This window comes from Mustelus asterias, chromosome 22, assembly GCF_964213995.1.
Source record: "Mustelus asterias chromosome 22, sMusAst1.hap1.1, whole genome shotgun sequence".
In the NCBI taxonomy this organism is placed as follows: domain Eukaryota; kingdom Metazoa; phylum Chordata; class Chondrichthyes; order Carcharhiniformes; family Triakidae; genus Mustelus; species Mustelus asterias.
The window spans coordinates 45,217,876-45,242,789 of NC_135822.1; the positions used below are offsets into that span (position 1 = coordinate 45,217,876).

The 24,914-nt window shown below is 52.1% G+C and overlaps 1 protein-coding gene across 1 annotated transcript in view; it reads left to right on the top strand.

The window, feature by feature from the left end:
• The window catches only part of LOC144509694 (ephrin type-B receptor 2), a 1,012,102-nt gene that overhangs the window by 759,614 nt on the left and 227,574 nt on the right, over nt 1–24,914 (top strand). The window contains exon 8 of the mRNA XM_078238477.1: nt 11,603–11,765. Within this exon, the coding sequence (XP_078094603.1) occupies nt 11,603–11,765 (163 nt within the window). The remainder of the gene's footprint in view (nt 1–11,602; nt 11,766–24,914) is intronic.

Sequence of the window (24,914 nt, forward strand, 5' to 3'; positions counted from 1 at the left end):
CCCCGGAACCTGCAATAACCATTCCTGTCTCTGCTCTATCCATGTCTCCAAGGTGGCCACAACATCGAAATCCCAGGTACCAACCCATGCTGCAAGCTCATCCACCTTATTCCGGATGCTCTTGGCATTGAAGTATACATACTTCAAACCACCTTCCTGCCTGCCAGTACACTCCTGCGACCCTGAAACCTCATCCATGACCTCACTACTCTCAACCTCCTGCACACCGGAGCTGCAATTCAGGTACCCACACCCCTGCTGAATTAGTTTAAACCCTCCCGAAGAGCATTAGCAAATTTCCCCCCCAAGATATTGGTACCCCTCTGATTCAGGTGCAGACCATCCTGTTTGTAGAGGTCCCACCTACCCCAGAAAGAGCCCCAATTGTCTAGGTATCTGAATCTCTCCGTCCTGCACCATCCCTGTAACCACGTGTTCAACTGCTCTCTTTCCCTATTCCTCTCCTCACTATCACGTGGCACGGGTAACAAACCAGAGATAACAACTTTGTTTGTTCTAGCCCTAAGCTTCCACCTCAACTCCCTGAATTTCTGCCTTACATCCCCACCCCTTTTCCTACCTATGTCTTGAGTACCTATGTGAACCACAACTTGGGGCTGGTCCCCCTCCCCCATAAGGATTTCAAAAACACGATCCGAGACATCGTGGACTCTGGCTCCTGGGAGGCAACACACCAACCGCGAGTCTCTCTCGTTCCCGCAGAATCTCCTATCCGTCCCTTTAACTATGGAGTCCCCAATGACTAATCCTCTACTCCTCTCCCCCCTTCCCTTCTGAGCCACAAGGACAGACTCTGAGTCAGTGACCTTACCCCTGCTAAGTCTCCCCCCCCAACAGCATCCAAAAGTGTACTGTCCCCAATTTCTACTACATTTCTTGTTTCTCCCCCCACTTGGACGGCTCCCTGTACCTTGGTGCTGTGGTCAGTTTGCTCATCCTCCCTTTCCCTCCCCTTCTAAGCTGCCGGGCCGGACTCTGCGCCGGAGGCACGGCCACTATTGCTTCCCCCAGGTAGGCTGCTCCCCTCAACAGTACTTAAACAGGAGTACTTATTTTTAAGGGGCACAGCCACTGGGGTACTCTCTAGTACCTGACCTTTCCCCTTCCCCTTCCTAACCATGACCCACTTGTCCGTCTCCCGTGGCCCCGGTGTGACCACCTGCCTGTAACTCCTATCTATCACCTCCTCATTCTCCCTAACCAGACGAAGGTCATTGAGCTGCAGCTCCAGTTCCCTAACGTGGTCCCTTAAGAGCTGCAGCTCAACGCACCTGGCGCAGGTATGGATGTCCGGGAGGCTAGCTGACTCCAGGACCTCCCACATCCGACACTGAGAACAACAAACTGGCCTCACACTCATAATTCCCCCTTTCGTCCAATGACACAGGAAAAACTGTCTAAACTTACCCCACCGTTGCCTGTTTACGCCGAAGCCTGATGAGCCAAAGCCCGTCAGCTCCCACTCTGCTCCCCGCTCACTCCGCTGCCCGCTACAACGCTGCCCGCTTAATAGTGCGGCCTACTTATATACCTCGCGCGTGCTGAAGAAAAATTTAGACCCTTCCCACAACCCCCAGCGTCCATGCTAAAATTGCCCCTTAGTGTCCTGAGGTTAGAGGGATTAGCAGGTAAATATGTAGGGATATGGGGGTAGGGCCTGGGTGGGATTGTGGTCGGTGCAGACTCGATGAGCCGAATGGCCTCTTCCTACACTGTAGGGTTTCTATGATTTCTATGCTCCACCATTCAACATGAACATGGCTGATCCTCTATCACAGCACCAGACTCCAGTACTCTCCCCTTAGAGTGTAGAAACCTATTTCCTTCTGAAATATATTCAGTGATTTGGCCTCCACGCCTTCTGTGGTAGAGAATTCCACAGGCTCACCCCCTTCTGAGTGAAGAAATGTTATCCTCATTTCAGTACTAAATAGCTTACCCCACATCCTGTCAGAGGAAGCAACATCTCTGCATCCAGTTTGTCCAGCCCTGTCAGAATTTTACATGTTTCAATTAGATTCCCTCTCCTAAATTACAGGCCTAATTGACACAATCCCTCCTCATATAACAATCTGGAATCCTGCCAGGAGTCAATCATAGATGATAGAAATCATAGAAACCCTACAGTACAGAAAGAGGCGATTTGGCCCATCGAGTCTGCACCGACCACAATCCCACCCAGGCCCTACCCCCATATCCCTACATATTTACCCACTAATCCCTCCAACCTACGCGTCTCAGGACACTAAGGGCAATTTTTAGCATGGCCTATCAACCTAACCTGCACATCTTTGGACTGTGGGAGGAAACCGGAGCACCCGGAGGAAACCCACGCAGACACGAGGAGAATGTGCAAACTCCACACAGACAGTGACCCAAGCCGGGAATCGAACCCAGGTCCCTGGAGCTGTGAAAGCAGCAGTGCTAACCACTGTGCTACCGTGCCGCCCCATCTGGACAGCATTCACTGTACTCCCTCTATGTTAAGTATGTCCTTTCTTAGACAAGGAGACCAAAACTGTTCACCAGCTCCAGATGTGGTCTCACCAAGGCCTTGTACAACTGCAATGGGACATCCTTGCTCCTGTACCGCAATCCTATTTTGATGAAGACCAACATGCCATTTGCTTTGCGAACTGTGCATATGTTTTAATTGATGTGTGTGTTAGGGAATATGCGCTAATTGATCTGTGTTAGGCAATATGTGGTTGATGATGTGTCTGAGTGAATGTGTTAATTGATGTGTGTTAGTGAATAATTGTTCATTGCTCTGTGTGTTTGTGAATAATTGTAATTATGACAGTCTTCAAAAAGGAGACAAGACCGACTACAGTAACTACAGTAACTGTTGTCTGTCAGTGGGGAAGGTCACTGTAAAACTCTTCTCAATTGCCTGCTCCCAGTGGCTGAAGAAACATAGAAACTAGAAGCAGGAGGAGGGCATTCGGCCCTTCAAACCTGCTCCGTCATTCATTATGATCATGGCCGATCATCGAATTCAATATCCTGATCCACCCTGCCTTCCTCCCATATCCCTTGATCCCTTAGCCCCAAGGCTATATCTAATTTCCTCTTGAAATCAAACAGCATTTTGGCCTCTACATTCTGTGGTGGTGAATTCCACACATTCACCACTCTCTGGGTGAAGAAATTTCTCCTGAAAGTTCTCAAAGGTTTACGCCTTATCCTCAAACTATGACCTTTAGTTCTGCACTCTCCCACCATTGGGAATATTTTTTCTGATTCTACCCTGTCTAATTCTGTTAGAATTAAATAAGTTTCTATGAGATCCCTTCTCACTTTTCTAAACGCCAATGAATACAATCCTAACCAGCTTAGTCTGTTTGATAACAGTCCTGTCATCCCAAGAACTAGCCTGGTAAACCTTTGCTGCACTTCCTCTACAGCAAGGACATCCTTCCTCACATAAGGACACACCAAAATTGCACACAATACTCCAGGTGTGGCCTCACCAACACCCAATGCAATTGCAGCAGAACATCCCTATCCCTCTACTCAAATCCTCTCGCTATGAAGACCAGCATACCATTTGACTTCTTTACTGCCTGCTGTACCTGCGCGCTTACTTTTGAGCGACTGATGCACGAGAACTCCAATGTCTCATTGAGTATCCACCACCTCAATTTACACCCATTCAAGAGATAAATCTGTCTTCCTATTATTGCTGTCAAAATGGATAACCTCGCATTGATCCACATTATACTACACCTGTCATGCACATGCCCACACATACAGCCTGTCCAAATCATGCTGAAGCATCTCTGCATCCTCCTCACAGCTCACCCTCCCACCCAACTTTGTATCATCTGCAAATTTGGAGATAATACATTCAGTTCCCTCTTCCAAATCATTAATATATAATGTGAACAGTTGGGAGCCCTGTGGAACCCCACTAGTCACTGATTGCCAATCAGAAAAATACCCATTTATGCGAACTCTTTGCTTCCTGTCTGCTAATGCAGCTTTCTATCCATCTCAAAACATTAACCGGAAATCCCATGTGTCATAGAATCATAAAGTCATAGAGATTTACAGCATGGAAACAAGCCCTTCGGCCCAACTTGTCCATGCGCCCCTTTTTTTTAACCATGAAGCTAGTGCCAGTTGCCTGCGTTTGGCCCATATCCCTCTATAGCCATCTTACCCATGTAACTTTCAAAACGCCTTTTAAAAGACAAAATTCTACCCGCCTCTACTACTATTGATAGGCAAAGGGATCTGGGTGTACAGGTACACAGGTCACCGAAAGTGGCAATGCAGGTGGAGAAGGTAGTCAAGAAGGCATACGGCATGCTTGCCTTCATTGACCGGGGTGTTGAGTTTAAAAATTGGCAAGTCATGTTGCAGCTTTATAGAACCTTAGTTAGGCCGCACTTGGAATATCGTGTTCAATTCTGGTCGCCACACTGCCAGAAGGATGTGGAGGCTTTGGAGAGGGTACAGAAAAGATTTACCAGGATGTTGCCTGGTATGGAGGGCACTAGCTATGAGGAGAGGTTGGAGAAACTTGGTTTGTTCTCACTGGAGCGACGGAGGTTGTGGGGAGACCTGATAGAAGCCAACAAGATTATGAGAGGTATGGACAGAGTGGATAGTCAGAAGCTTTTTCCCAGGGTGGAAGAGTCAATTACTAGGGGGCACAGGTTTAAGGTGCGAGGGGCAAGGTTTAAAAGAGATGGACAAGGCAGATTTTTTACACAGAGAGTGGTGGGTGCCTGGAACTCGTTGCCAGGGGAGGTAGTGGAAGCGGATACAGTATTGACTTTTAAGGGGCGTCTTGACAAGTTTATGAATGAGATGGGAATGGAGGGATATGGTCCCTGGAAGGGTAGGGGGTTTTAGTTAAGTCGGACAGCATGGTCGGTGCAGGCTTGGAGGGCTGAAGGGCCTGTTCCTGTGCTGTAATTTTCTTTGTTCTTTATACCTCTGGCAGCTTGTTCCAGACACTCACCACCCTCTGTGTGAAAAAATTGCCCCTCTAGACACTTGTATCTCTCCCCTCTCACCTTTAACCTATGCCCTCTAGTTTTAGTCTCCCCTATCATTGGGAAAAGATATTGAATATCCAGCTGATCTATGCCCCTCATTTTTTATGGACCTCGATAAGATCACCCCTCAGCCTCCTACACTCCAGAGGAAAACGGTCACATTCTATCCAGCCTCTCCTTATAACTCAAACCATCAAGTCCCGGTAGCATCCTAGTAAGTCTTTTAAATAGCATCCTTTCTATAATAGGGTTTAATAATATCCTTTCTATAATAGGGTGACCAGAACTGTACACAGTATTCCAAGTGTGGCCTTACCAATGTCTTGTACAACTTCAGCATGATGTCCCAACTCCTGTATTCAATGTTCTGATGTGGAGATATCTTTTCCCAATATCTTTTCCCAATGTTCTGACCAATGAAACCAAGGATGCTGAATGCTTTCTTCACCATTCTGTTCATCTGTGATTCCACTTTCAAGGAGCTATGAACCTGTACCGCAAGATCTTTGTTCTATAACTCTCTCAACGCCCTACCATTAGCTGAGTAAGTACTGCCCTGGTTCGACCTACCAAAATACATCACCTCGCATTTACCTAAATTAAACTCCATCTCCCATTGATCAGCCCACTGGCCCAATCGATTACGATCCCATTGCAATCCTTGATAATCTTCTTCAGTGTCCACTTAGTGGTCCACTTAGTGATTTAGCAGTTTGGAAAAGGAATTGGCTAGCTGTAAGAAGACAGAGGTGGTGGTTGATGGGAAATATTCATCCTGGAGTTCAGTTACTAGTGGTGTACCGCAAGGATCTGTTTTGGTGCCACTGATGTTTGTCATTTTTATAAATGACCTGGATGAGGGCGTAGAAGGATGGGTTAGTAAATTTGCGGATGATACTAAAGTTGGTGGAGTTGTGGACAGTACGGAAGGATGTTGCAGGTTACAGAGGGACATAGATAAGCTGCAGTGCTGGGCTGAGAGGTGGCAAATGGAATTCAATGCGGAAAAGTGTGAGGTGATTCACTTTGGAAGGAGTAACAGGATTACAGAGTACTGGACTAATGGTAAGATACTTGGTAGTGTGGATGAACAGAGAGATCTCGGTGTCCATGTGCATAGATCCCTGAAAGTTGGCACCCAGGTTGATAGGGTTGTTAAGAAGGCGTACGGAGTGTTAGCTTTTATTGGTAGAGGGATTGAGTTTCGGAGCCAGGAGGTCATGTTGCAGCTGTACAAAACTCTGGTGCGGCCGCACTTGGAGTATTGCGTACAGTTCTGGTCGCCGCATTATAGGAAAGATCATAGAAATCATAGAAACCCTACAGTGCAGAAAGAGGCCATTCGGCCCATCAAGTCTGCACCGACCACAATCCCACCCAGGCCCTACCCCCACATCCCGATATATTTTACCCACTAATCCCTCTAACCTACACATCTCAGGACACTAAGGGGCAATTTAAGCATGGCCAATCAACCTAACCCGCACATCTTTGGAATGTGGAAGGCTGTGGAAGCATTGGAAAGGGTGCAGAGGAAATTTACTAGGATGTTGCCTGGTATGGTGGGAAGGTCTTATGAGGAAAGGCTGAGGGACTTGAGGTTGCTTTCATTAGAGAGAAGAAGGTTAAGAGGTGACTTAATAGAGGCATAGAGGATGATCAGAGGATTAGATAGGGTGGATAGTGAAAGCCTTCTTCCTCGATGGTGATAGCTAGCACGAGGGGCCATAGCTTTAAATTGAGGGGTGATAGATTTAGGACAGATGTCAGAGGTAGGTTCTTTACTCAGAGAGTGGTAAGGGTGTGGAATGCCCTGCCTGCAGCAGTAGTGGACTCGCCAACATTAAGGGCATTTAAATAGTCATTGGATAAACATATGGATGATATTGGAATAGTGTAGGTTAGATGGGCTTTAGACTGGTTTCACTGGTCAGCGCAACATCGAGGGCCAAAGGGCCTGTACTGCGCTGTAATGTTCTATGTTCTATACCTCCTATATTCTGATCCAAATCATTAATATAAATGACAAATAACAGTGGACCCAGCACTGATCCCTGAGGCACACCGCTGATCATAGGCCTCCAGTTTGAAAAACAACCCTCTCCAACCACCCTCTGTCTTCTGTCATCCAGCCACTTTTGTATCCATTTGGCTACCTCACCCTGGATCCCGTGAGATTTAACTTTCTGCAACAACCTACCATGCGGTCCCTTTTCAAAGGCCTTGCTAAAGTCCATGTAGACAACATCAACTGCACTGCCATCATCGACCTTCTTCAAAAAACTCCATCAAATTTGTGAGACATGATTTTCCACTCACAAAGCCATGCTGACTGTCCCTAATCAGTCCTTGCCTCTCTAAATGCCTGTAGATTCTGTCTCTGAGAATACCTTCTAATAACTTACTCATTACAGATGTGAGGCTCACCAGCCTGTAGTTCCCAGGCTTTTCCCTGCAGCCCTTTTTAAACAAAGGCACGACATTTGCCACCCACCAATCTTCAGGCACCTCACCTGTGGCTGTCGATGATCCAAATATCTCTGCTCGGGGACCCGCAATTTCCTTCCTAGCCTCCCACAACGTTCTGGGATACAGTTCAAGTCCCGAGGATTTATCTACTTTGATGCGCTTTAAGACTTCCAGCATCTCCTTCTCTGTTACATGTACACTCCTCAAGACATCACTATTTATTTCCCCAAATTCCCTCACAGCCATGCCTTTCTCAACAGTAAATACTGATGAGAAATATTCATCTCTTGTGGATCCGCACATAGATGTGCTTTAACTTTACATAATAGTCTTCGAGACTTTGTCAAAAGCCTTCTGAAAGTCTAAATAAACCACATCCACTGGTTCTCCTCAGTCAACACTACTAGTTACATCCTCAAAAGGATGTAACTATCCATCAAGGAGCATACTGGGTATGATCTTCACAGCAAGACAAGTCCAAGAAAAATGCAGAGAGCAGCAGCAATCACTAATGGCCTTTTTTGACCTGTAAGAAGTCTCACAACACCAGGTTAAAGTCCAACAGGTTTATTTGGCAGCACTAGCTTTCAGAGTCTCAGGCTCCTTCATGAGGTGAATGAGGACTTGTGTTCTCAAACAGGTCGTATACAGACACAAACTGAATTTACAAGATAATGGTTGGAATGTGAGTCTTTACAGGTAATCAAGTCTTAAAGGTACAGAGAATGTGAGTGGAGAGAGGGCCAAGCACAGGTTAAAGAGATGTGTATTGTCTCCAGCCAGGACAGTTAGTGAGATTTTGCAAGCCCAGGCAAGTCGTGGGGGTTACAGACATGAACCCAAGATCCCGGTTGAGGCCATCCTCACGTGTGTGGAACTTGGCTATCAGTTTCTGCTCAGCGATTAAGGAATGTCTTCCTAAAATTTGAACATAAAACCTTTTTAAAACATAAAATAAAACCTCACAGCGGATTAAGGAATGTCTTCCTAAAATTTGGCTGTCGGCAAAAGTTCATCGGCATCCCCTGCCTGCTGCGTGATGACACAGAAACCATGATCCTTATCAACAGATTTGCAACAGACCCAATACAAGTGCAAACTGGGGTCAAGCAAGGCGGTGTCATCACCACCTTTTTCATCTTCCTCGCTGTGACATTCCACACCATCACCATGAAGCTCCCTGCCAGAGTGGAGCTATTCTACAGGATGAGTGGGAAACTACTCAACCTGTACCACCTTCAGTCCAGAACCAAGGTCACCCCAACTCCTGTCATTGAGCTGCACTATGCTGATGACACTTTTGTATGTACTCACTGAGGCCAAGCTCCAAACTATCATTGAAGCAGTCACGCAGACATATGAAAGGAAGGACCTGAGGCTGAACATAAGGCCCTCTACCAGTCTGCTCCCATACTGCAACACTGACCCCCATCCACCAACTATCAGGATGCATTGTGAACCATCTAACAACGTACAACATTTCTTAGGCCTTGGGAGTCTCCTCTCAGTGAGGAAAGGAATCAACAATGAAGCTCAATATCACCTCCAGTGTGCCAGCGCAGCCTCCGGTTGTCTGAGGAAGAGTGTCTGATGTGAAAAAGCAATTTCTGTCAGAGGACCATGAATCGCTGGAACTCTCTTTCTCATCAGGCAGTGGCAGCAGAGTCTTTGATAGACTTTTGATCAGCAAGTTGGTGAAAGGTTATCAGGGGTAGGTGAAAATGTGGAGTTGAGGTTAAAATTAAATTAACCATGATCTTATTGAATGATGCTCAAGCTCAAGGAGCCTGAGTGGTCTACCCCTGCTCCTAATATGTATGTTCAGAACGCAATAGACTTCAAACCTGCCTCCAAGCTCATGGTCTATAAGGCTTCGGTGCACCCTGTCCTTCTGTGTTCGTCAGTGACATGGACAACATACAGCAGATACCTCAAATCCCTGGAGAAATATCACCATCGATGTCTCTGCAAAATCCCAAAAATGCCAGTTAGGTGCTCTAACATCAGTATCCTCTCAGATCAACATCTGCAGTATCGAGGCACCGATTATGGTTAATTGTTGACCCATTGGGTGGGCCACGCCATCTGCATGCCTGGCACAAGACTCCCAAAGCAAGCTCCGTACTCTGAGCTTCATCATGGCCAGCAGTTACCAGGAGGGCAGAGGAAACCTTTCAAGGATGTTCTCAAAGCCTCCCTGAGAAAATGCACCATTCCCACCAATCTGTGGGATTCTCTTGCTTGAGACTGCAAACTGCAACTTGCGGGATGTTGCAGGGTTCAGTTCTTGGACCTCAACTATTTACAATCTATATAAATGAGTGTAATATAGTAACATTTGCAGTTGATAGTAAAATAGGTGGGAAAACAGGCTGTGATGAGGAGATAAAAAGCTTACAGATGGACATTGATAGGCTAGGAGAATGGGCCAGAATCTGACAGGGCCATATTTTACCATTGCGTCGCGCCCAAAATCAGACGCAAAAACTTGGTAAAGTCGGGCGTGAGGCCATTAGCGCGATCCACGCCTGCGTCCACGCAGATGCCCACTTTACCAAGACCCGAAAATGGCTGCGATCCGAAACGCGCCCAAAACAGGCGCAACAGCGATTTAAATGCATTTGCATGCATTTAAATTGAATTAATGGCCTGCCCGTCCAACTTTACCAGCATTTCCCCCTTTACCATCGCGTTCGCCCGTCCAGATTCGGTGCGAAATAGACCTGCTCGGCAAAGGTCTGTTTCGGGCACTCCAGCTTCTGAAGAGGTAAGTTCAGAGCTTCCAACGGCGCTCTGACTCAGATCGGGGGGGCGGGGGGAGGCGGGCCTGATCATTCTCTGGTGAGTAGGGGTGGGGCGGGGAAGGAGGGAGTCCAGATGGTTCTCTGGTTGGGGGGGGGGGGGGGGGGGAGGAGAGATGCTGATTGTTCTCTGGTTGCGGGGGGGGGGGAGGGCAGATAATTCTCTCCACACCTGGAGTATTGCATCCCATTTTACTCTCCTTACTTGAGGAAGGTTGTGGTGGCATTGGAGGAAGTTCAAAGTAGGTTTGCCAGATTGATTCTGGGATGAAAGAAGCGGTTGAATCGCTTGGGCTTGTACTCACAGGAGTTCAGAAGAATGAGGGAGGATCTGATCGAGGTATATAAAATGCTAAAGGGGATTAATCACATGGACGTTGAACAGATGTTCCCCTTGTGGAACAGTCTAGAGCAAGAGGTCATAGACAGAGTGAGAGGAGGTAGGTTCAAAACTGAGATGAGGAGAACCTACTTCTCTCAGAGGGTTGTGAAACTGTGGAACTCACTGCCTAGAGTGCAGCGGAGGCAGAATCAATCAGCAGATTCGAGAAAGAGATAGATATGTTTCTGATGAAATTTGGGATAAAGGGCTATGGGGTCCGGCAGGAAGCTGGAGTTAAGATTGGGATAAGATCCGCCAAGATCATGTTAAATGGCAGAATGGGCTCGAAGGGCTGAATTGCCCACTCCCGCTCCGAATTCTTATGTTCCTAACATCCATGAAAGTGTCAACCATTTTGAGTGACTTTGGCAGATCCAGCTACAGACAAAGTGCAAACAGCAGAAGGAGAGGACTAAAGTCCGAGCATCCCACCCAACCACCTGAACAAACACTACCGGCCCCATCTGTGGCAGGTGTGCGGATCCAGCATCGGACTTTTTATCACCTCATGATCTACACCCCTGATTGGAAGAAGGTCACCCTGAGGGACTGCCTAAGAAGTGAACAACTGATCGGTAGTGGGAAACCTTCCCAATCCAGAACAGGTCACACATTACCCAAAGGGAGATCCAAATAGTTTCCCAAAGTGGAAACCAAACCAGAAACCAAATGCCCCTTAGGGCGGAACTGAGAAAGCTAGTCATATCTACAGCAGGTATTCTCAGATTGATTTGACATTGAAGGAGTTTCTTGAGCTTCCCAGTGTATAATGGCCTCTTTCTGTGCTGTAGGGTTTCTAGATTCTAAGATTCTATAACTAATGAATTAACAGTGGGAACAATGATAGGATGTGAATTAGAAATGTTATGTGGCCAGACTGGGAAGTGCCTGAAAAGTATTTCTTCCCTTCTCTTGTGTAGGATCAAAGTGAACACAACTCCTCGGCTGTGAAGAGCCAGACAAACACACTGACCATCCGCAACCTGCGTGCTGGCACCATCTACGTCTTCCAAGTGCGAGCACGGACAGTGGCTGGCTTTGGCCAATACAGTGGCAAGATGTATTTTCAGACAATGACAGAAGGTAAACAAACACATGCTGGAATTCAAATGAAAAGTGATCCCAAGGGGGTTGTATTCATGATTTAAAATGTTCTACAACCAAAAAACCTTTGTGAATTATTTCACAAAATGACCAGGTTCTGATGCCACCAACACATGTTATCACAGAGCAATGCTGTCGATTTGGGCTATAATGCACCAACACTAAGGCCGGAATTCTCCGCAAAAAATTCGAAGTGTCGAATTTGCATGAAAACTGGAGTAATTCACTCTGTTTTGTTCAGTGGGAGTTCACACTAGAACTCCCAAACTCTGTACACTGCACAGGCCACTAGCATGAATATCATTAAAAACTAGGGTGTGGGGCCTATCCCCGCTGGAGAGGCTGAAATTCGCATGCTGAGCGGGCTACTGTGCTTGCGCTGATCTGTCAATGCCAAGATCGGTGCAAGTGCAGTGGCTCCGCACTGATGGCCTCCCGATTGCCGGCCAGCTTGATTGCTGGCCAGCCCCATGACCCCCACAACACTTGCTCTCCGCCCCCCACCACTGCCCAATCGCTGCCCCGCTGACCAGGCCCAGACCCAAGCACCGCCCCCGGGCCCACAGCCCTCCACCCCCAGCCCTCCCCCGCATCCCCAATCCATGCCCCGCAGTCCCTCCCCCTCTCTCCTGCAGTGCTGACCCCCCAGCAGGCTGACTGCCCCCCAGCCTGCCCCCATCGCTGGCCTCCCTCCCTCACCCACCAATCCCAACTGCAGAGCGGCAACGGTACCTCCCCTCCCACCCCCACACCCATCCATTGCCCCCTATGCCCCATCCCCTTGGAACTGCCCATGGCTTGATGGGCAGTGCCAAGGTGCCCCCCCCCGGGCATTGGCACTTTGCCCCACAGGCAGGCACTGCCAGGATGCTAATGATGTGGAGATGCCATCGTTGGACTGGGGTAAACAAAGTAAGAAGTCTAACAACACCAGGTTAAAGTCCAACAGGTTTATTTGGTCGCAAAAGCCACGAGCTTTCGGAACAGGCTGATTCTTCGTCAGGTGGGTGGGAGTTCTGATTACAAACAAGGCACAAAGACACAAACTCAATTTACATGAATAATGATTGGAATGTGAGCCTTTACATGCTAATGCTCAGGGGAACCCCACTGTGCCCGACTCTCTGGAGGGTCCCAATGCCACGCCCCCCCCCCCCCCCCCCCCCCCACGCCTCCCTCACTACAGCGGGGCCAGGTCACTAGTTCCCGAAAGTGAGGAGCTACTGTAAACCCTGCTGGGGTGAAATACTCCTGGCGGGAGGAGGAAGGCTAGCGAGACTTCAGCCCCAGGCATTTAAATCACATGCAAAATAAGTTTAAAATTACCCCTATGCCTCCCTGCTGATTTCCAGCACAGAGCAGCTGAAATCGGCCCTGGGAGACGCTATCATGTGCGGAAAGTGTGCGCAAATCCTACGCATCGCGCACCGCGAGATTCTCCTGACTCACTGCACGAAAGAATTAGCACAGCGGGATCGGAGAATCACGGCCTAAATGTTTAAACTTACAAATCTACAGCCGTTACTTTCAAATTCTCTTTTGGACCTGTCGCAATCCCTCGTTAAGAAGAGCTATTCCCTATTCTTGGACACTATGCATTTAGGACCATTGCTAAGAAGCAGATTGGTTTAATTTTTAGTCAGATTCTCCCCTCTTAATCTTTTTCAGAATGTCGATAACAGATTGGTATGTGTCACTAGTTATTCGGAGAATAGATTGGTGAATTCCTACATTCTTTCCCTGGTTAGCTCATGACTAAACACATGAAGACAGATACTCTGAGTGAGAATGTAAAGCATTAAGGTGAGTTAATTCTGTGCCAACAACCCAGTGCAAGTGCACTAGAAATAGAGCCGGTGTCCAGAAAACAAGGTGTCCTGGGAGGAACAGTGGCACAGTGGTTAGCACTGCTGTCTCAGTGCCAGGACCCAGGTTCAATTCCAGCCTCGGGCGATTGTCTGTGTGCAGTTGGAGTTTGCACATTCTCCCCTTGTCTGTGGGTTTCCTTCGGGTGCACCGGTTTTCCTCCCACAGTCCAAAAGGCGTGCTGGTTAGGTGGATTGGCTATGCTAAATTGCCCCTGAGTGTCCCAAGATGTGTAGGTTAGATGGATTAGCCATGGTAAAGGTGTGGGGAGACAGGGATAGGGCCTGGGTAAGATGCTCTGCCAGAGAGATGGTGCAGACTTGATGGGCTGAATGGCCTCATTCTGCACTGTAAGGATTCAATAATTCTATGAATGACCTCAATGGCCTGAAATGGTTTATGGTACGAGTTCCGACAAAGGAGCAGAAAATAAAAAGGCTAAAATTGGCGCACAAAGTGTTCAGTTATCAGTTGTACACTCAGGATACGAGAATTCAGTGTGAAGATTCCCGGCTTGGGTCACTGTGTGGAGTTTGCACATTCTTCCTGTGTCTGCGTGGGTTTCCTCCGGGTGCTCCGGTTTCCTCCCACAGTCCAAAGATGTGCGGGTTAGGTTGATTGGCCATGCTAAATTGCCCCTTAGTGTCCCGGGATGCGTAGGTTCGAGGGATTCGCGGGTAAATATGTAGGGATATGGGGATAAGGCCTGGGTAGGATTGTGGTCGGTGCAGACTCGATGGGCCGAATGGCCTCTTTCTGCACTGTAGGGTTTCTATGATTCTAGGAAGATAAAGGTTTGATCTTCATGGGAGGAATTCTGATGGGGAGAGCAGGGCCTGAACCTTTCTGTTTGCGGAGTGATGCTCAAGGGCATCCGCTCATGTCCCTGACACTGTTCACCAACGATCCCCCGGACACTGTGCATGCCCCAGACAGTGATCATCCCCCCCGATACAGCTCACTCCACCGACACTGCTCACTCCCCCCACCAACACTGTCCCCACCCGACACTACTCACTCCCCCCACCGACACTGTCCCCACCCGACACTGCTCGCTCCCCCCACCGACACTGTCCCCACCCGACACTGCTCGCTCCCCCCACCGACACTGTCCCCACCCGACACTACTCGCTCCCCCCACCGACACTGTCCCCACCCGACACTACTCGCTCCCCCCCCCCCAACCCCTCGGCACTGCCTACAACCCCCTCCCACCTCCCCACCCCACACACTACACATCTCCCCACCCCTCCCCTCCCCCGCAACCCGGCACTGCTCACATCCCTCCCCTCCCGGCACTGCTCACATCCCCCAACACCCCCACGCCCCCCGCCGCCCCCAGCACTGCTCACATCCTCCCCTCCCCCCGCTACCCGGCACTGCTCACTCCTGCCCCCCCCACACCCCCAGGCACTGCTCAACCCCCTTCCCCCACCCGGCACTGTTCGCCCCTCCCTCTCCCCCCACTCCAAGCACTGCTCGCTCCTCCACCACACTCCCCCACCCAACCCGGCACTGCTCACTTCCCCCCACCCCGCCCAGGCACTGCTCGCTCCCCCACCCCCCCACCCCTCCCTCCCCCCCCCCCCCCCCCCCGGCACTGCTCAGTTCCTCCGCCCTGAGCACTGCTCACTCTTCCCCTCACCGCACCCGCCCCCCCCCTCCACCCACACGGCACTCCCCCACCCCCCAGGCACTGCTCTCCCCTCGACCCCCTCGCACCCCCCTCCCCCCCCGGCACTGCACACTCCCCCTCCCTCCCCCAGGCAGTGCTGGCCGCCACCCCCCCACAAAGCCCCCCCCCCCGCATGCTCACTCCCACCCCCCCCCCACCCATCCCCCAGGCACTGCTCGTCCATCCAAGCACTCCCGCCCCCCAGCACGGCTCACTCCCCCCACCCGCCCCCAGGCACTGCTCGTCCCTCCACTGTACCACCCCCCCAGGCACTGCTCACTTCCCCCCCCCCCCGCACCCCAGGCACTGCTTGCCCCTCGACCCTCCCCACCCAGCATTGCTCTTTCCCTTCCCTGCCCCCCTACAAGGCACTGCCCGCCCCCCCATCAACCCCCCGGCACTGCCCACTTCCCCTCCCAACCCCACCCCCACCCAGGCACTGCTCGCTGCTCCCCCACACCCCCGGCACTGCACGCTCCTCCACCTCCCCCCCGCCGCCACCGGGCCCTGCTCACTCCCCCCCCACCCCCCCACCATGCATTGCTCACCCCCCACCAAGGCACTGCTTGCCCCTCCCCCCGCCCCCCCCACCCAGCACCGCTCATTCCCCCACCTCCCCCCACCTGGCACTGCTCACTTCCCCTTCCCCCACCCCTCCCAGGCACTGGTCACCGCCCCCCCCCCCCGCCCCCGGGCACTGCTCACTCCCCCCCCAACCCCCCCCCAGGCACTGCTCACCCCTCCACCCCCCCGAACCCTCAGCACTCCTCACTCCCCCTCTTCCCGACCCTCTCCCCCTCTTCCCCCCCTCTCCCCAACCCTCCTCCCCCCTCTCCTCTCCCCCATCCTCCCCCCACCCCCTCCTCCCCTACCCTCCTCCGCCCCCTCACCACCCTCTCCCCTGCCTCCTCCCCCCTGCCCCCTCACCCGTTCCACCTGCCCCCCCCGTCCCCCTCTTCCCCCCTCCTCTCCCCCTTCCCCCCTTACCCCACTGTCCCCCCTTCCCCACCTCCCCCCGTTCCCCCACCGTCGCCCCCTCCCCCCACCACCCCGTCCCCCTCTTCCCCCCACCTTCCCCACCCACCTCCCTCCCCCTTCCCCCCTACCTCCCCGCCTCCTCCTCTCCCCACTTCACAGCCCCATCACCCCTCCCCCTCACCCCTTCCCCTCCCCCCCCACTCTTCTCCCCCCTTCCCTCCCCTCCCCCCTCCCACACCCCTCTCCCACAACCTCCCCTCTCCCTCAGCCCTACCCCCCTCTAACTCCCCTCTCCCTTCCCTCCCCCCTCCCCCACATCCCCCTCCCTGTCGTCCCCCCCGTTGCCCCCTTCCCCCCCACCTCCCTCCCCCCCACCTCCGCCCCCTCCCTCCCTCCCCCCCAACCTCCCTCCCCCCACTCGCTCCTTCTCCCCCTCCCCACCACCCTCCCCCCACTCGCTCCTTCTCCCCCTCCCACCACACTCCCCCCACTCGCTCCTTCTCCCCCTCCCCCCCGACCTCCCCACCACCTCCCTCCCACCTTCGCCCCCTACCTCGCTCCTCCCCTCACCCCCACTTCCACCCTGTTCCCCCCATCCACCACCCCTCCCCACACCCACCTCCAACCCGTTCCCTCCACCCAGCACCTCCCCCTTCCGCCCCCCCTCCCTTCCCCCCTCCTCCCCCAATCCCCTCCCTCCCACCCCCCTTCCTCCCCCTCCCCCCCTCCACCCCCTGCTCTCCCCCTCTCCCATCCCCCCCTCCCCGTCCCCCCCTCCCCATCCCCCCTCCCCGTCCCCCCTCCCACTCCCCCCCTCCCCGTACCCCCTTCCCTGTCCCCCTTCCCCATACACCCCTCCCCATATCCCCTTCCCCCTCCCCGTCCCCCCCTCCCCGTTCCCCCCTCCCCCATCCCCGTTTCCCCCTCCCCCATCCCCCCCTCCCCACCCCCCCTCCCCGTTCCCCCCTCCCCCTCTCCCCCCGGTCCCCCCCCTTCCCCCGTCCCCACCTTCCCCCTGTTGCCTGTTATCTGCTGCACAGTCTGTTTTAACCCGTATACGGTGGACAAATAACTACGAGTAGACGTCTTATTCGCACAACCAATATTTATTTAAACCCACACAATCAATAATCACCCACCCAACCAACGATAAGTTATCTTACAGGAAAATACTGGAATTCAAGTCCAATACAAGACCTTGACTTAACTTTGTGAGGCTGGCGAGTACCCAAGCAGATATTGGCCTTTATCTGTGCGTTGGTCTCGGTCGTCCTCTCCGGAGTCTGGTCCTTTGGTCTGGTCTGGCACTCTGGCTCTGGCCTTCCTTCCTTCTCGGGTGTGGTGGCTCTCCTCGTGCTGGTTGTCGCTGGCGATGTTCACTGTTGTAGCTCGTTCATGGGGTCAGAGAGAGCGAGAGAAAGAGAGAGAGAGAGCGAGAGAGAGAGATTCCTGGTTGCGTAGCACCCTTTATACCCCGTTGGGTTTCACGCCCCTTTTGGCCATTGCCAATCAATCAATCAGGACTCGATCACCCTGATCGATAAAAGTCCAATCAGGTGCTGCCACACCGATCTCTGGGTGTGTCCCCAACGGGCATGTCTGTAGGTGCTGGAGGCACATGGGTCACATACTTCCCTCCTAAATAAGGGGTCACGGTGCCCTTATGTCTGGTAAACAACCCAGTGTGACCAGAAAGTCTCTTTCATCCTGGAGATGAAACATATCCTGTTTATTCACTCGTCAGGGTTGCAGCCTGTTTGTCTCCGTCTTTAAACTGCAGCCTGTCGTTTTAGTTCTTGCCCAATTGTCCCAGACAATTCGCCATTTTAGATGGCCCGTTTGGCCACACCCACCCCCCCTCTCCCCCCTCCCACCCCCCCTCACCCCCCTCTCCTCCTTCCCCCTCTCTCCCCTCTCCCCTCCCCCCTTCTCCCCCACCTCGCCCCCCCCCACCTTACCCCCCTCCCCCCTTCCCTCCGTCCCCCCTCCCTCCCCCCTCCTCCCCTCTTCCCCTTCCCCCCTCTCCCCCTGCCACCCCACCCTCTCCCCCCACCCTCTCCCACCACCCTCTCCCCCCACCCTCTCCCCCCCACCCTCTTCCCCCCCACCCTCCCCCCCGCCACCCGCTCTTCCTCCCCCCACCCTCTCCCCCCCCAACCTCTCCCCCCCACCCTCTCCCCCCAACTTCCCCCCCTTCCCGCCTCTCCCCCCACCCTCTCCCCCCTCCCCCCACCCTCTCATCCTACCCCCCACCCTATCCCCCACCCCAACCTCCCCTCTCCCCCCTCCACCCCTTCCCCCACTCTCCACTTTCCCCCCTCCCTCCCTGCCCCCTTCCCCCGCTCCCTTCCCCCCCTCCCTTCCCACTCTCCCCTCCCCCCCTCTCTGCCCCCATTCCCCCCTCACTCCCCCCTCTCCCCCTCTCTCCTCCTCCCCCTCCTCCCCTCCTACTCCCCCTCCTCCCCTCATCCCCCCTCCCCCCCTTCCCCCTCCCCCTCCCCCCATCCCCAACCCTCCCCTCTGATGCACTATCAATCAAGCAAAGACTAGTTTGTATGCTGGAACAAATAGGCTTTTATTCGCAAAAGACTTGGAGCACACCCATGCTGGTGAACTGGTCCAGGGACTGAGGCAGTCGGGTGGGGAGCAGTCACCTTTGTACCTGCACCAGGGGGGGAGGAGTCTCAGGCAGGGCCGGCAGGGACATGTCCAGGCATGTCACACACACACACACCCAGGCAATAAGCTTAACAGTGGTTTACCACACTCACCCCCTGCTTTTAAAAAAGAGTCCGGCGGGGGTGAGGTGGGTGGAACGATGTTTACAGAGTTATAAATTTACAAATTCAGTCTCTCTGGGGGCTTGATCTGCTGCTGCGACCGCCGTAGTGCTGGTTGTGGTGTCGGTTCCGGTAGCCGCGGTGTTGGTTCAGGCGCCAGGCCGTAGTCGCTCGAGTCGTCTGTAGTCCCTTCCGATTGTCGAGTGCGTGGTGGCTGCTCCTGGGGCTCAGGCGTGCTGTATTAATCGGGGACTCGATGGTGAAGGGGACAGACAGGCGTTTCTGCGGAGGTAGGCGGGATTCTCGCATGGTGGTCTGCCTCCCTGGGGCCGGGATCCAGGATGTCGCTAGTCGCGTCCCGGAAATCCTGAGGTGGGAGGGAGAGGAGCCTGAGGTAGCGGTACATATTGGTACCGCTGATGTGGGTAGGAAGGGAGAAGGGGTCATGAAAAGGGAGTACAGGGAATTAGGGAGACAGCTGAGAAAGAGGAAAGCAAAGGTAGTAATCTCAGGATTACTGCCTGTGCCACAGGAAGGTGAGGGCAGGAATGGAGTGAGGTGGAGGATGAATGTGTGGCTGAGGGACTGGTGCAGGGGGCAGGGATTCAGGTTCCTGGACCATTGGAACCTCTTTAGGGGCAGGGGTGATCTGTATACAAGAAACGGGTGGAACTTGAATCACACGGGGACCAATATCCTGGCCGGTAGGTTGGCTAAGGCTACTGGGGAGAATTTAAACTAGAAGAGTTGACTAGGATCAAGGAACTAATTGATGGGGGGGAGGATGCAGGGGTAAGGGGAATTACAAAATTAATGGTAGAGGAGAGGGTGCAAGTGAATGAAGGCGGTAATTTAGATAAGGGAGTAGAGGGAGACGGTGTTCGCGACTCATCAAAGCGGGTTCAGATAAAAGCTGGAATAAGGACACTTTGCCTGAATGCACGAAGCATTCGGAACAAGGTGAATGAGTTGATGGTGCAAATCAGCACAAGTGGGTACGATCTGGTGGCCATTACAGAAACATGGCTGAAAGGTGACCAGGACTGGGAGATGAATATCCAGGGGTATCAGGCGTTTAGGAAGAATAGACAGGAAGGAAAAGGTGGTGGGGTCGCGCTATTAATAAGAGATAATATCAGGGTAGTACTGAGGGATGACATAGGCTCTGAGGAACAAAACGTGGAATCATTATGGGTAGAGATGAGGAATAGTAGAGGGAGAAAGACACTAGTAGGTGTGGTATATAGGCCCCCAAATAATAATGTTGAGGTAGGGAGGGCTATAGACAAGCAGATAAGGGATGCGTGTAAAAACGGAACGGCAATAATCATGGGGGACTTCAACATGCACATTGACTGGCAGACTCAAGTCGGTAAGGGTGGAATGGAGGAAGAGTTCTTAGAATGCTGTCGGGATAGTTTCCTTGAACAGCATGTTACGGAACCGACGAGGGAACGAGCTATTTTGGATCTGGTATTGTGTAACGAGGTAGGTAGAATTAAGGATCTTATTGTGAAGGACCCTCTTGGGTCTAGTGACCACAATATGGTCGAATTTCTGATTCAGATGGAAGAGGAGAAAGTTTGGTCTCAAACCAGTGTCCTCTGTTTGAACAGAGGGAAATATGATAGGATGAGGGACGAATTGGCTAAGGTAGACTGGGAGAGCAGGCTGGCAGGTAGGATAGCTGAGGAACAGTGGAGGATTTTTAAGGAGATCCTTTTCAGTTCTCAGCAAAAATATATTCCAGCAAAAAACAAGGATTGTAAGAAAAGGGAGAACCAGCCGTGGATAACGAAGGAAATAAAGGAGAGTATTAAAATAAAAACAGCTGCGTACAGAGTGGCCAAAAATAGTGGAGAAACAAGTGATTGGGAAAAATTTAAGAAACAACAAAGAGAGACTAAGAAAGCGATAAAGAAAGGAAGGATAGACTATGAAGCTAGGCTAGCAATTAATATAAAAAATGATAGTAAAAGTTTTTATAAATATATAAAAAGGAATAGAGTGGCTAGAGTGAATGTTGGACCCTTGGAGGACGAGAGGGGGGAGTTAATAGTGGGAAATGAGGATATGGCTGAGTCTTTAAATACGTTTTTTGTGTCGGTCTTCACGGTGGAGGACACAAATAGTTTGCCAAATATTAACGATAGAGGGTTGGCAGCAGGAGAAATACTTAATACGATTAATGTTACCAGAGAGGCAGTGCTGGGTAGACTAATGGGACTGAAGGTGGACAAGTCCCCGGGTCCGGATGGAATGCATCCCAGGGTATTGAAAGAAATGTCAGAGGTAATAGTGGATGCGTTAGTGATTATTTATCAAAACTCGTTGCATTCTGGGGTAGTGCCGGTTGATTGGAAAACGGCTAATGTTACGCCGCTGTTTAAAAAAGGAAGGAGACAAAAGGCGGGTAACTATAGGCCGGTCAGCTTAACGTCTGTAGTAGGGAAAATGCTGGAATCCATTATTAAAGAGGAGATAGCAGGGCATCTGGATAGAAATGGTTCGATCAATCAGACGCAGCATGGATTCATGAGGGGAAAGTCGTGCTTGACGAACATGTTGGATTTTTATGAAGATGTGACGAGGGCGGTTGATGGAGGAGAACCGGTGGATGCGGTGTTTTTGGATTTCCAAAAGGCGTTTGATAAGGTGCCCCATAAAAGGCTGCTGAAGAAGATTAGGGCACACGGAGTTGGGGGTAGTGTGTTAAAGTGGATTGGGGACTGGCTATCCGACAGGAAGCAAAGAGTCGGAATAAATGGGTGTTTTTCCGGTTGGAGGAAGGTAACTAGTGGCGTGCCGCAGGGATCGGTACTCGGGCCGCAACTGTTTACCATTTATATAGATGATCTGGAGGAGGGGACGGAGTGTAGGGTAACGAAGTTTGCAGACGACACAAAGATAAGTGGAAAAGTGAATCGTGTGGAGGACGGAGAAGATCTGCAGAGAGATTTGGACAAGCTGAGTGAGTGGGCGAGGATATGGCAAATGGAGTATAACGTTGATAAATGCGAGGTTATACACTTTGGAGGAAATAATAACAAATGGGATTACTATCTCAATGGAAACAAATTAAAACATGCTACCGTGCAAAGGGACCTGGGGGTCCTTGTGCATGAGACACAAAAGCCCAGTCTGCAGGTACAACAGGTGATCAAGAAGGCAAATGGGATGTTGGCCTATATTGCGAGGGGGATAGAATATAAAAGCAGGGATGTCTTGATGCACCTGTACAGGGCATTGTTGAGGCCGCAGCTGGAATACTGTGTGCAGTATTGGTCCCCTTATATGAGGAAGGATATATTGGCATTGGAGGGAGTGCAGAGAAGGTTCACCAGGTTGATACCGGAGATGAGGGGTTTGGATTACGAGGAGAGGCTGAGGAGATTGGGTTTGTACTCCTTGGAGTTTAGAAGGATGAGGGGGGATCTTATGGAGACTTATAAGATAATGCGGGGGCTGGATAGGGTGGAGGCGGAGAGATTCTTTCCACTTAGTAAGGAAGTTAAAACTAGAGGACACAGCCTCAAAATAAAGGGGGGTCGGTTTAAGACAGAGTTGAGGAGGAACTTCTTCTCCCAGAGGGTGGTGAATCTCTGGAATTCTCTGCCCACTGAGGTGGTGGAGGCTACCTCGCTGAATATGTTTAAAGCGCGGATGGATGGATTCCTGATCGGTAAGGGAATTAAGGGTTATGGGGATCAGGCGGGTAAGTGGTACTGATCCACGTCAGATCAGCCATGATCTTATTGAATGGCGGGGCAGGCTCGAGGGGCTAGATGGCCTACTCCTGCTCCTATTTCTTATGTTCTTATGTTCTTATATGGGAATTGGGGGTGTGGGGTTGTGGGTCGTCGTGGTCCCTGGGGCACCTGCGGGTGCCAGGTCTCGAATGGAGACCGTGTCCTCCCGCCCGTCGGGGTACGCCACATAAGCGTTTTGGGGGTTGGCGTGGAGGAGCTGGACCCTTTTGACCAGGGGGTCCGACTTATGGGTCCTCACGTGCTTCCGGAGCAGGACAGGGCCTGGGGACGTCAGCCACGACGGTAGTGAGGTCCCCGAGGAGGACTTTCTGGGCAAAAAAAACATTCTTTCGTGAGGGGTAGCATTGGTAGCTGTGCAAAGGAGTGATCTAATCGACTGTAGCGCATCAGGGAGGACCTCTTGCCAGCGGGTGACTGGAAGACCTTTAGATCTCAGAGCTAGTAAAACGGCCTTCCAGACTGTTGCGTTCTCCCTCTCTACCTGTCCGTTCCCCCTGGGGTTGTAGCTGGTGGTCCAACTCGAGTCTATGCCTTTGGAGAGCAGGTACAGTCGCAGCTTATCACTCATAAAGGAGGATCCCCGGTCGCTATGGATATAGCTAGGGAAACCGAACAGGGTGAAGAGGCTGTGCAGGGCCCTGACGACCGTGGCCGAGGTCATATCCGGGCAGGGAATGGCGAAGGGGAAACATGAATATTCGTCAATGACGTTGAGGAAGTATATGTTGCGGTCAGAAGAGGGGAGGGGGGCCTTTGAAGTTGAACGCTCAGGCGTCCGAAGGGGCGGGTGGCCTTTATGAGGTGTGCTCGGTCTGGCTGATAGAAGTGCGGCTTGCACTCTGCGCAGACCTGACAGTGTCTGGTGAGAGACCTGACTTCCTCAATGGAGTAGGGCAGGTTGCGGGCTTTAATGAAGTGAAAAAGCCTGGTGACCCCCGGGTGGCAGAAGTCGTTGTGGAGAGTCTGCAATTGGTCTATTTGTGCGCTGGCACATATTCCCCGGGACAGGGCTTCTGGGGGCTCATTGAGCTTCCCGGGCCGGTATAAGATGTCGTAATTGCAGGTGGAAAGCTCGATTCTCCACCTCAATATTTTATCATTTTTGATCTTGCCCCGCTGCGTGTTATTAAACATGAATGCAACTGACCGTTGGTCCGTGAGCAGAGTGAATCGTTTACCAGTTAAGTAGTAGCGCCAGTGCCATATAGCTTCCACTATGGCTTGGGCCTCCTTTTCGGCAGAGGAGTGTCGAATTTCAGGGCCTTGGAGGGTTCGTGAGAAGAAGGCCACGGGTCTGCCCGCCTGGTTAAGGGTGGCGGCTCGGGCGAAGTCAAACGCATCGCTCTCCACCTGGAACGGGATGGATTCGTCTACAGCGTGCATCGTGGCCTTCGCGATGTCTGCTTTGATGCGGTCGAAGGCCAGGCGGGCCTCTGCCGTCAGGGGAAAAGAGGTGGATTTGATGAGCGGACGGGCTTTATCCGCATAATTGGGGACCCACTGGGCGTAATACGAGAAGAAGCCCTGGCATCTCCTCAGTGCTTTGAGGCTGGTGGGGAGGGGAAGTTCCAGGAGGGGACACATGCGGTCGGAATCAGGACCGATGACCCCGTTTTCCACAACACAACCAAGGATGGTGAGGCGGTGTGTGCGGAATGCGCACTTCTCCTTGTTATTGGTCAGATTTAGGATTGTGGCGGTGTGGAGGAATTTGTGGAGGTTGGCATTGTGGTCCTGCTGATCATGGCCGCAGATGGTGACGTTATCCAGGTACGGGAAGGTGGCCCGCAGCCCGTTCTGGTCTACCATTCGGTCCATCTCACGCTGGAAAACCGAGACCCCGTTGGTGACGCCAAAGGAGACCCAAAGGAAGTGATAGAGGCGGCCATCCGCCTCGAAGGCAGTATATTGGCGGTCCTCCGGGCGGATAGGGAGCTGGTGGTACGCAGATTTTAAGTCGATGGTGGAGAACACCCGATATTGCGCAATCTGATTAACCATGTCAGATATGCGGGGAAGGGGGTACGCGTCCAGCTGCGTGTAGCGGTTAATGGTCTGA